Source organism: Protopterus annectens, chromosome 17.part0 (assembly GCF_019279795.1).
Source record: "Protopterus annectens isolate FY-2018-M chromosome 17.part0, PAN1.0, whole genome shotgun sequence".
NCBI lineage: Eukaryota > Metazoa > Chordata > Ceratodontiformes > Protopteridae > Protopterus > Protopterus annectens.
In genome coordinates, this window is record NC_056751.1 from 586,185,841 (window position 1) to 586,199,265 (window position 13,425).

The 13,425-nt window shown below is 39.8% G+C and overlaps 1 protein-coding gene across 1 annotated transcript in view; it reads left to right on the forward strand.

The window, feature by feature from the left end:
* The window catches only part of PPP1R12C (protein phosphatase 1 regulatory subunit 12C), a gene marked incomplete in the record, with an annotated part of 1,670,410 nt that overhangs the window by 1,301,184 nt on the left and 355,801 nt on the right, over window positions 1-13,425 (forward strand). The window contains 1 exon segment of the mRNA XM_044059211.1: window positions 4,920-5,031. Within this exon segment, the coding sequence (XP_043915146.1) occupies window positions 4,920-5,031 (112 nt within the window).

Here is a 13,425-nt window from a genome sequence, read left to right on the forward strand (position 1 = left end):
GATAGTAGGGCTATGGAAAGGCTGGGTAAGAAAGTTTACACTAATGCCAACTTATCCTTTAGGGCCATTAACTACCAGACTAATATGACCAGGTATGTTTTGGTTCTTTAGTTTCTAAGGTGGCTTCTGACCTTCCTGACACTGAGAGGAAGGCTTTTGGCCCTTTCCCCTGCTAGGCTATACTTTTAAGTCACCTGCTGCTCAGTCATATGCGGCTGATGCCTCTTCTTGGCTGCTGTTTTTGGTTCAGTTATGAGGTCTGATTCTTGGCTTTGTCTTCAGGCTTTGCCTAACTGGTTAGTAAAAATCTTTTTGGTTCTGCAGCTGCTGAGCTTTTCAAGCCTCTCCAGAACAAGAGCAAAGCCTTATTGGAGCTGAAACATATTTTTCTTTTATTCCCAAATTATGCAGAAATTATCCTTCCAAGTCTGCATTTGCCTGTAGGCAATCTCATCCTTTTCCCAAGGGTAGGAAGGATTCTAGGCAGGTGCCTTCTGCTAAATCCTCTGACTTCTGCACCCATAAACCTGCTTTCAAGTATAAGCCCAGTTTTGACAATGTGCTTCCTCCTCCCCTTGGCCAGGATCCCTTGTCCCTCCATCTTTTCCCTTCTCTTTTCAAATTGGCTTCAAATCACTTCAGAGTCTTGAGTTCTTAACATTATCTGTCAGGGATATTTCATGGTTCAGAAGCTCCTTCCTCCCTTTTCAGGCATTCCTCATCCTCTTTGGGAGCAGCACTCTCATTTCCCAGAGTTTTTTCACTCTCTTTTGGCTCAGGGCAACATTCAGGCCATGCTTCCTGCCCAGGAAAGGAAGGGGTATGTTTTTGGTCCCAGGAAAGCAGGGTACGTGGAGACCATTTCTGGATCTTTCCAGGCTGAACACTTCAAGATTCCTTCCTTTCGGATGCTATCTCTGCAGATATTTCCTCCTCTTTTTACCCCAGGCCTTTCTGGTTTCTCTGGATCTCAAGGATACATATCTCATCATCCCCATCTATCCCCTCTTCAGAAAATGTTTACTTTTTTCTGTCCCTTCCTTGCATTTTCAGTTCTCTGCTTTGCTTTTTGGTGTGTCTACTGCTCCAAGGGTATTGACCAAATGCCTCACTGCTGTCATTGGCTTTTGCAGGGTTCAATAAATTCATATTGTTTCCTATCTAGATGTGTTTCCTATTCAAGCTGCTTCCCCCAGCCCTCTGCTTCAGGGTCTCAAGTTCACTTCTTCCCTTTTACAGAGTCTAGGGTTCACCATAAACTTCTAGAAGTCTGTTCTGAGACACCTTCCCAGGATCATATTTTCTTCGGCTGCAGGTTAAGATAGTTCCCATGCTGGCCTCTCTGTCTGCCCCCAAGACTGTCTCGTATTGCCCTTTTCCAATCCCTTCTTCCTCTGGTGCCTGTCAATGCCAGGTAATTTCTCAGGGTTCTTTGGTTCATGCCTTCCACCATTCTCATGCTCCCTATGTCCAGGCTCCATATGAGAAGGTTTCAGGGGTACTTCATGTCAGTGTGCCTCCTACATTGGCACCTCTGAAAATCCAACTACCTTTTCTTCCATCTCTGATGCTTGAGCCTCAGTGATTGAGTCATCAACTTTTGCTCAACTCAGGGCTTCCTTTGCCAGCTGCAGTTCCACCTCAGGAGCTCTCTAGAGACTCAGACAGGATGTGGTGCCTCCTGTGGCCCCCTTAAGATTCAGAGTCTCTGGCCTCCTCATCAGAGGTCAGATCACATCAGTGTAAAAGAGAATGAGGGCTTAGCTTTTGGCTTTTCAGGCTTTTCACTCCCTCTTTCATCCTGAGACCCTCAATCTTTTCACAGAAAATGTCACTGATGTGATATGTCAACAAGCAAGGGGGCACAAGGTCCTGTCTTCTTTGCAGTCTAGGTCTTCAGGTCTGGGATTTAGCCATCCATTGTCAAGTGACTCTTCAGGCAGTTTACCTTCTCTCAAAGCAGTCTGGTTAGTGACTCCCTGAGCAGGTCCAGCACACAAGCTCATGAATGGATGCTTCACAGAGATGTGTTCCTGGACATTGGCCATCGGTGGAGTATTCCTCAGGTAAATCTTTTTGCCTCCACTCTGAACAGACAACTTCCTCTATTCTGCTTCAGAGTCCCAAGTCCTCTGGCTTGGAAAGTGGATGCCCTTGTTTTTTCCTTGGAACAGGGTGTTTCTGTATGCCTTTCTTCCCTTTCCTCTGTTACCACAAGTCTTGCACAAGATCAGGCAGGTCTCTCTCAAAATCTTGCTAGTGAATCCCTTTTGGCAATACAGCATTGGTTCCCCCTTCTTCCTTACTTAGCCAGTGGCAGTCACCACAAATTACCTCACCGGGTGAATCTTCTCACACAAAGCAAGGGATCTCTCATCAATTCTCACTTCTCCCTCTTCATCTGATGCTGTGGTATTTTGGCTTCTGGAGGAGGCCAGGAAGCCCATTATCAGTAAATCATGCATGTCCATATGGAAACAATTTTCTGTCTGGTGCCCCTCTCACCATCAGGATCTCCTATCTGTGGAAGTTCCTGTGGTTCTCTTATTTGTGTGATTTGCTTCATGCTGGGTTGACATATTCTTCCGTTAAAGCCCACCTGTCACTGACTCCTCCTCTGGCTTCTAGATTTGAAGTCGAGCAATTTTTTCAAGACGTCCTTCATATGAGACCTCTCAGGAAGCCTATTCTGCCATCCTGGGACCTCAGTTTTGTACTTGAAAAATTGACTGTGGCTCCTTTTGAGTCTGCTTCTTCACTTTCCTTACAACATTGAACTTGGAAGACTATTCTTTGGTTCTCACTTCACACAAGATGGTGCCTGAACTTCAGGTTTTCATGGCTATTCCTCCTTTCTTAGTATTCCACAGACAAGGTGTGTTCATACTAATCTTTTTTTATGCCCAAGGTGGTCAATGAGTTGTCCTTTAATCAGTCTAATCATCATCCTTCCTTTTTCCTTCACAGTCTGCCATTGGGAAGGGTCTTCCCACTTTGGATTTGCATAGACAACTTAGATATTATTTGAACAAAACTAAAGTTATTCGCAAATGTGAACAGTTTTTTTTTTGTTTGTTTTAATCCCAGGACTTTGGGTTTGGCTGTTTCTAAGCAAACCATGTCCTCCTGGATCTCTTAGAGCTATTTGTTTTTGTTGTTCTTTTCACAGAAAGTGTTTTTCATCAGTGGTAAAGGTACATTCTACCAGGGCAGCTGCATCCTCTGCTGCTTTTTTTTAAAGGTTTGGATGCCAGTTCCATCGACAGGCTGCTCTTTGGTCCTCTGTACGTGCTTTCACTAAGCATTACAAGTTGGGTGTTATTTCCAGGGCCAGGGCAGGTTTTTAGAGGGCTCTTCAGTGCCTTCTCATCCCAAGTTTCCTCTTGAGATTTTGTACTTTCCATTAGGTGAAGAATACTACAACAGTGATGTGGAAGGATATAGTATGGTTGTGTAAAATCTTAGCAAAACAGTAGATTCCTCTTCACTGTTGCAGTATTCACTCCCTCCCTCCCTCGTACCCCTTCTGTTTCAACTCTTGTCCTGTAGTTTTCTTGCCTTCCTGGCTAAGGTGTTTATCTTCCTTTGTCTCCCTCCAAATGCAGATGTTTTCCTTGTCCCTTAGGGCATTCTTTTTCTCCTGAGATCTTTTCAATTCTGAGTATGCATCGGTACGTCATGTTTGTGAGTTACACCTTGCGCAGGGAGTGCACATGGTGACATATGATGCCTATAACTACTAAAAGGTTTGTTATACTGGCTGGAAGTTGGGCTACCCATACCAGGAAATCCCTTTTTGGTTAGGAATACTTCAGCAGTGAAGAGAAGGGCATCTACTGTTATAAGATTTTATACAACTGTACTTTCTTGTTGCTTTTGTTTTTGGTAAGCAAGACAAAATCAGAAACCATATTGTTTGACCTATGAGAAGGATTTCTGCAGGGAATGCTTAATTTTCTCAGCCATAGACCTCTTATTTTTTTTTTGTATGGCCTCTTTACCCAGTATCTGCATATGTTTTTCCTACGGGTTATGCAAGTATATCATTTTATGTTAATATTTCCTTACTTCTACTTTTTGATCTCTCATTGTGTAGTGGGCTGAACTGGACAGAGCATGTTGCTGTGTGCGCCGTGTTTTGGGCCATGACTTTATAACTTTCCAGCAATGCATGGGGTGGGAGAGAAGGATCTCAGTTGTGCTGAGCTCTGTGGATCCGAAGAAGAATCCCAATAGTTACCCTTTGCAGAAAGTCTCTTATTTACTATATTCTGAGAGATTGGTGACATTTTTCTGCTTTGTTGTCGGGAGCCATTACATTTTTGATTGATCCAAGGGTACTCCACAATTTTGCTTGTTTATTGTTCTAATCCCAAGAACAGATCTTGTTGTTTTCACTATTTCTGTGAAGATATTTTGGTATGTGAACAGTGCTTCACATATCTCTATTGCACAAGTTTGCGACTGATTGATAGTTTGATAAAACAAGCCATTGAGATAGTTTTGCCTCAGGCAGACGGGGCAGTGTTGACATCAGACAACTCTGCAATATATTGGTACCCAGTCCATTAACCAGTCAGGAGTCTTGCAAACACTTATAGATAAGTGTCATTAGAAAAAAAAATGTTTCTATCCCATGTGTTTGTTGTGTACAAGTAAGGGTATATAGTAATGATACAACCTAGTCACTCCCCCCTTCATTAGTTGCTTGGATTTATAATACCATTTTCTCTGTTGACAGATGGCAGTTTCCTTTCTTATGATTGATTAGGATTGTCCACAAATAGCACAGTTTATTACAAATTTGGAGTTTTGTATTCAGTAATTTTTTTCTTGATCTCAAATCCATGGCAAGAAGAATGGTATTGTATATGGCTGTCACTGAAAATTCTTATTTTAGGGTTTGTTCTTTTCCTTAGGATTTCAGAGCGATTGATCAGTGTAACACCCAGCAAAACAGGCTTGTTCAACTACCAGAGACACAACAGCACCTCGGGCGTAATAGTTGAGAATGACCAAGATTATAAGAAGGTAAAAACCTGCACATGAAGTGTGATAGTTGTTGATGCCTCTGGGACTTAATGTTTATATCTGTATGGTGGTTCTACAATTAGTGTTTAACTTTCCAAAATGTTAATACTTGCATCTTAGCAAAAGAGAAGCATGCTAGAATTATTTCTACACATTGCTATTTTTAACCTTTCTGAGTCCTATTTCTCATCTTACCTGCATGACTATCAATACCCTGTTAGTCTATTCATTCTGTCCAGACCTTGGACTGTTGGGACATAGGGAAACAAAGAGCCAGATAATTAGGGCTGTCCCTACAGTTTGTGTTAGGAAATATTTTGTTTGTTCATAATTTCCCACCACCCCCTCAAGCTGGCCAGAAAGTGTGTTGAAAGGACCACTGTACTAGACACAGTATGTGCATTTATTTCTGCATGTCTGTGTCTAGAGTGCTTGCTCACTTCTTAGTGGACTGATGCTCTCCGCATCCCAGGTTGCAGATGTTCTTCATGTTTCAATGTTGCAGTCTTCACATTTGGGTTATCCCTGCCAGGGTAGCCCTCGGCCAGCCCAAATACCAGAGACTTAGTATCTCTGCGTCGGTTGCTGTTGCTTCAGGATGGACGTCGGGTCGTCAGTAGTATAAAGTAAAAAACCAAAACGATACCAAACTTCGACTAAACACAAAAATAGCAGAAACGGCCACAGCAGAAGATACAGAGCACTGACTTTATTGTAAGCGCTTTCGGTCGAAGTGATACCTCAACCTTCTTCAGACATACACAATTAAAACAACCACAAAACCTTCCTTAAATATGCAATGCATAATTAGAAAACAGTCACTTAATTAATTAATCCATTAGTTATTATGACTTCTTAAACTTGCAAGAACATTTTTTACAACATAAGCTAATGAATTTAGCTTGTTTTATATAAAAAATATATATGTATAGATGTGTAATATTATAAATACATTACTACATAAAATTTACATTTTCTTTAAAAATGTTATGACTTTATACAGATTTTTTTGTATATTAAGTATTAAATATTAAATAAATATCATTGGTAGTAACATTAAGAACTATTGCACAAGACTCTCCAACAACACAACCTCATAATTTAAATAAAAATGATTGAATCTATAAATATATAAAAAAGACCGTGTTAATGAATTTTTAAAAAATAACCATATATATTAAAGTCTAGGTTATCTAAAAAGTGTGAGTGTTATATATATATATGTATATATATATATATATATATATATATATATATATATATACTCATATTAAATAATATGTAAAAAGCACAAAATTAATACTATTGTGTATAAAACTTGTAAACAATAAACAATTTATCTCCTTAATGCCCTTAATTTTAATATACATTTGATCGATGCATACTCATTTAAACCTGGGGGAAGTTGGGCAAGTGTTCTAATTTGCCATAAAAGTTCTTGTTCTTCAAGCCATAATTGCCATGGGCCCCCCCTAGTACCAATCTTAACTTGTTGTATGGCAGTAAATAAAAAGTGTATCTGAACAAGATAAATCTGTTGCATCTGACTATGAAGACATGCAACCCCTCTCCACTTATGAGGACTCTGATGCAGAGGACTCCATTCCTTCAGCCTCTCCCCCAGAGGATTTTTCCTTTGGGGAAACCCCGCATACTTTAAGGGAGCATTTCCAATGGGAGAGTCAGGACTATCCTCAGTCTAAAAAGAGACTCGGAATTCCTAGATCTTCCACAACACAGACTCTTGGCCATCCTCCCAATCCTGGATGTTGTGGAGGATTTTTTCCAGTAATCCAGCTTGACTCCTGACGCCCTACCTTCTGCTCCCAGAAAACCAAACGGGTACAGTAGAGTCTCTAATTCACACAAATATCTTTTTAAAAATCCAACAGATGATCCTGAGGTCATTTCTCAAGGGCCAAAAGGGATTAAAGCAACCTCTGCTAAGAATCCCATCACCTCAGACAGGGACTCCCGAACATTGGACAGATGGGGTAAAAAAGTATACACCTCAGTTACTCTTGCTGTCAGGGCACTAAACTTGTCAGTTCCATATGCTGAAATTTCAGCAACATACCTTGGAACTCCTTAAACAAAAAATGTCTTCCTTTCCTGTTTGGGCAGAATCTAAATATTTACAAGACTTAATGCATTCTGCAAGCCAAGTGACTAAACACACTTTGCACTGTGGTTTTGACGCCCTAGAAGCTTCTTGCAGGGCAGCAGTCACTGGTTCTGTAATTAGAAGACATGCATGGCTTAAGGAACAACCCCTGCCAGACCATGTCAAATCTAAATTGTTGGATGCCCCCTTGCACAAAGATAACTTATTTGGCACTAAGGCAGAAGAGATCTTAAAAAAGATGTAAGAAAAAGCAAAATGTATGCAAACAGTTAAGGATTTCTTACAGGTCTAGCCCCCTAGGTTCAGCAGGTATTGTCCCTCCAAGGACTGGTCCTTTCCTGCTCTGAATAATAGGCCCAGAGGAAAAAGACCCCCCCCCCCCAGACAGCAGCCCCAGGGAATGCAGAGATCTAAGCAGTGGACTACCTCCACTTCAAAACCAGGGAGTTCTAAGCCACCCCTTATGGAAAGAACTCACAATGACTCACCACCTCCACTACCCCCTCTGCCCACCTTCACATATCCCTGGGAGGAAAACTCTCCTTTCACTCAAGCACCTGGGCCAATATTACCAAGGACCAATGGGTTCTGAATCAGGGATACAAATTTTCCTTCCACAGCTTTCCCAACCCCAAATGGGTTCCCAGATCCACCACCAAATCAGTGAGCAGAGGCTCTAACGCAAATCCTTTCCCTGCTCTCTATGTGGGCAGTAGAGCATGTTCCTGCAGAACAGATAGGCCAAGGCTTTTACTCCAGACTATTTTGGTGCCCAGAAAAGAGGGCACCTGGCGTCCTATCCTCTATCCATTCTAAACACCTTCCTGGTGATCCCAAAATTCAAAATGCTCACCCTCCAGCAGCTGCTACCCATGCTCTCCAAGGATGCTTAGCTAGCCACCCTAGATCTAAAGAGGCTTACCTCCACATTCCTATCAGGGAGTCATGCAGGAAATATCTCCACTTCAGGGCAGGATCTCAACACTTTCAGTTCTCTGCGCTTCCTTTTGGCTTGTCTACTGCTCCCAGAGTTTTCACAAAATGTCTGGCTCCAGCCATTGCCTTTTGCAGACAAAGAAGTATCCAAATTTAGTTAAAACACAATAATCCGCTGTATGGGGTGTTCGGATCCCAAGAATATAATACAAGTTGCTCTAAAAACACTATTTAATGAAACACATATAGTCCGGTTAAGCGCTTTCATCTACATTATAGACTTCCATCAGAACACCATTTTTAATTACACTCCAGGTTATATACTGTCATAAACCAATCAAACACACAGTATAATCAGTCAATTAATTCCTAATTATGTAAATACAAGTCCCTTAAAGTGCACTGTGCATTCAGTTAAACAACATGACTCTGTTTAGTTAAAAATATGTAAATATATGTTGAATAATTACCCTAATGCAATATAAAAACACAAGCAAATACATAAAATCACCTTTTACTAGTATTAATATATTAAAAAATATTAAGAAATGTTAAAAAATATATACATTCCATAATGGAATTCATCCTTTTACTAAATCCATATAAAAGTATGCCTTTAGTTCCAAAATGGGCTTGATAGATATACAGTCATTTATTCCCGGGTGTTACTGTTGAATTTAACAAAATTTGCCATTTTGTTTCTCTTTCCCCTAATTTTTTACTAATGTTACCCCCTCTGGGATTGACAAGTATATGTTCTAATATAGCAAACTTGAACTTTTCACAGCAAGGGCTTTTGACAAGGTGTCTGTATAACGCATTAGTTATGTCTTTTTTCCTATATTCTGTTCCTTAGACACCTGTCAGTTTTGCCAACATAAAAACAAGAACATTTTGTATATTTGACTAAATAAACCACGTGTTGTGTCCGACAGTTCCCATTCTGAAACTTTAGTAAAGTTTGATTAATATTTCAGTTTTAGAGTAGCATCCTCCATAATGGCAAAGCACTGATTACAGTGCCCACATTTGTGGGTACCTGTCAAAGGAAAAATATACTTTAAAAATGATCAAAACACGGTAGGTTCAGGTTAAGGCACTTTAATCTTGCAGAAAGGAGACAAAAACATGCTAATTACAGAGTTTGTCTGACTAGAAACAGGAAATGCTTACATTTTTATACACTTTCTATAAGACATTGCCTACCAAGCTGACGTAGTGAATCACAGGTTTTGTCATCATCATTTACTAATAATTGCTTTCATAAAATTCTGCTGATTTATCATTTTTTTGTGAGAAACTTCCTAAGGAAAACAACGTGGCCTTGGCTACCACCGGTTAGATACATGCAATGTTATCATTCAAGGTACTATAGCTAATTCAAGCACAAAGTAAGCAGTTCATTTCTCTAACAATCCTTTGTCTACACTATCTCTAAACTTCTGCAGCTGCACGTGTTCTCATACTTCGAACAGAGCTGATTATTTAAGATCATTACATTTACAGGATATAGCATTGTTCATTTATTTTCTCCTGACCTAGCAGGTAACCACCTGCTTCTCAAGTACATTTCCAAAAAGGCATAAACATGAATATTGCTGTGCTAGCAACTACTAGGTCAGAGGGCATCTTGCAAGTTTCAGAAAGCGCACTGCAGTTTCAAAAAGCATCTTTTCAGTCTCATGAAACTCAATTTATATATAAAAACAGTGCATATAAAATAGAATGAAAAACGTGTTAACTTATTTAGCTTCTAATTTGCATTAAGCATGCACACATTAATACATATTTTTCTGACATTTCCCCCCTGTTAATACTTTTTAATTCTATTTTCAAAAAGAATAAACAGTTTGCTTCTTTTCCTAACATCTTCCATTCAGGATTTGCAGTTAAGAAAGTCATTCAGTTTAAAACTTTATGAAAGTGTTTCACATTCTAACAGTTCTTCAAATTCAGTACTTTGATACATAGTTTCAGAAACTGATATATCTATAAATTCTTTAACTAATTTTTTCATGCAGGGGATACCACAACAAATACAAGCTCCTATCATTAGCAAACCCACAGAAATGGCAATCAAGATGTTCATTAGGATGGAACCCCGCCCCCAAACAAATTCTGGAAAAAGTCCGTCAGAGGGTTTGGGCCTGGCTTGGTTATGGCCGACGCTTGCTGTATCACCTCAAGGTGGTCATTTATTTCGTGCTGGTGATCTGGTATATACGCACAGCACTCTTCTTTGATTAAAGCGCATGTACCACCCCTCGCCGCTAGGGTGAAGTCAAGAGCCATTCGGTTCTGGAGTACTACAGTTCTCATAGCATTCAGTTCCTCAGTTATCAGTTCAAGAGCAGTGCAAGTTGCATTACTCATTACTTCGAGAAGTTTAGACAGTTTTCGCAGCTCCCAAATCGATTTAACTGCGCCATACGCAGGTAATATGCCTGCCCATGATATAACAGCATCACTGAAGTCCATGTGCGTCAGTTTGGTACCCACAGTATGATGGTCTTTCCAGCCCACCTCGATTTTTAACAGCTTTCTTGGCCACATCTCGGGTATTTTGAATATTTCCCTGAAGCAAAACTGCAGTGTGTCGTATGGCCGGGACCAGGTACCCCAAAAAACAACTGCCAGACCAATTCTCAGGTAACCATTTATATGCTTTTTTACCACACACAAAATAACAATCCTCTACCTTAGTAGTTACTTTGTTACGAAATGGCTGCCCTGCATGAAACATTTTTCTATCTATTACAGATAACTGTTTAAAAAGTACAGGATTACGTTGCACTTGGTCAATAGTCTTATGCATGGACTCAAGAAATGAGTCATAATTTGAACTACAAGTTCCACCTATTTTTTTTTGCTTTGGTGCAACATTTACAATGTAAAGTCACATTACACTTGCTCCAACCCACTTGAATTGTGTCATTCTTGTAAAAACATACAATTCCCTTTTGTGTCACAGGCAAATACAGTGCTACCTTATCATATGCTTTAATAGCTACTGTGTCATAAACCAAGTTTTCCCAGGTCTCATTGACCCCTAGGGGGATCGCAGTCATTAATAGCCCCCCGTATGCTATTGGTGTGGCTGTGCAGATCCAGCAGTTCGAAACATTAAAAGTCTCAGCATACACACATGTAATTGCCTAATAAGTGTTAAAGTTTGGGTGCCAGTCTATGTTCGGTTCATCACGTTTAATCGGTTCAACTTTTGTGGCAGGAAAAAGGAAAGGCCACAACAAAAAGAACAATGTTATCAATATGGCTACCAGAATAATCATGCAAGTTTTCTGAGGTTGTTCAGTGTCTCTATTTGCTCTATACCTAGTCGTTTTGTTCTCGTTGTGCAACAGTAACAAGGTTTTTGTCCAGTTCAAGGTTCTTAACCAGTTTACAGTGTGTCAAATGAATCCAGGATGCTCGCTCCGCAATCTTGACTGCAGTGGGTGTCGACAGTAGTACCTGGTTTGGCCCTTCCCACTTCGGAGAACTCCAGTTTTTTCTCTTCACTATCTTCACCCAGACCCAGGTGCCTGGGGCTACTGCTGCTTCCGATGTTTTCGTTTGTTCTTTATCTGAAACAGAATTTAACTGCAAAAGTTTGTTATTCAAAAATCGCCTCATATACCCTGCAAGTGAACTGTCAGCCTCCTGCTCTGCAGACATGAGAGGTTTCCATTGAGGTGTATAATATGCCCTCCCAAACAGAACTTCAAAAGGAGTCAACCCTTTTGCATTTGGAACAGTTCTCATGCTCAACAGTTATTTGAATGACTTTTTATGTTGAATTTTTACTTTAATGTTATGATTTCTTCCACATATTTTAAGAATTTTAAATATGTCATTTTAAATTTTATGTTTATTTCTTTGGTAACATTCCACACTTTGAAATGCTTATTATTAACATGAATTAATGTTTGCATTTTCTCTTTGAGGAACAAGTTGTTCTTGTGAAGGCTTCTACTTGTTTACCAATTACTACAATGAGTTTCACCTTATGTTGTCATTTCCCTTTTGCTTTGTATAAAAGGGGCGTGCACTTTTACCTCATTGTTAATTTGTTTCTGAGGAAGCTGCACCTTTGTGTGATAAATAAATTCGTTAAGACTACCTACTTGTTGTTGCTGGTACAAGGGCTCCGTGGTACGTTTTTGGATTCCAGTTGTTCTTGTCTTCTGCATTTGCCTCATGCTCAACAGTGCCAGAGGTAAACAGTGCACCCAGTTCTTTTGTGTCTCACTAATCAATTTTCTAAGTTTATTCTTCAACACCCCATTAAGCCTCTCTACTAATCCTGCAGATTGGGGGTGGTATGCACAATGGTTTTTCAACGATATCCCGAAATAGCGACTAAGTTGTTGTATAGTTTGATTTACAAAATGTGTGCCATTGTCACTATAAATCTTTTCCAGTATGCCAAATCTAGGAATAATTTCTTTAACAAGGACTTTTGCGACAGTAGCTGCATCTAGATTTTTAGTTGGAAAAGCTTCCACCCATTTGGAAAACATATCTATAATGACAAGGCAGTACTTCTTATTTTCACATTTGTTCAGTTCTATAAAATCCATACAAATAGTATGAAACGGATACGGTGGTATAGGGAAACTCCCTTGCTTAGGTTTCAATGCCCCTTGTGCATGATGCTTGTTACAAACATGGCATGCTGCACAAAAATTATTTGTGTAATTAGTAAATCCATATGTCGTAGACACTCGATTCACTAACTGTACCATCCCCCCTGTTGAGACATGGCTCTGCCCATGGCTCAACAAAGCTGCATATCTAAACAAGTTAGATGGTAAGATTGTTTTCTTTTCTTTGGAGATGTACAGTCCCTTCTCAAGGATTGCTCCTCGTTTTATCCACTTCTGTTTTTCTACATTTGTAGTCAGTGTCTGCATTGTTTTTAACATTTCTAAATCTAAAATCTCAGATGGTTGTAATTCTTTACTCAAAAGAAAAACTTCTGAAGCTGCTTGTTTTGCAGCTGTATCAGCCCTCGCATTGCCTTTTGAAATTCTGTCCTGTTGTTTGGTATGAGCTACGCATTTGCAAATAGCTACTTTCTGAGATAACTGAATAGAGTCTAACAGATCTAAAATAAATTGCGCATGGTTAATTGGTTTACCAGTAGATGTTATCATTCCTCTATTTTTCCACTGCTGCGCAAAAACATGTACAGTAGAAAAAGCATACTGACTGTCAGTAAAAATGTTTACTTTCTTACTTTTTGCTAAGGTGCATGGTGCATGCCCTTGTCAAGGCAATCAATTCTGCTGCTTGTGCAGATAAGTTGTGTGGTAAAGACTTTGCTTCTAAAA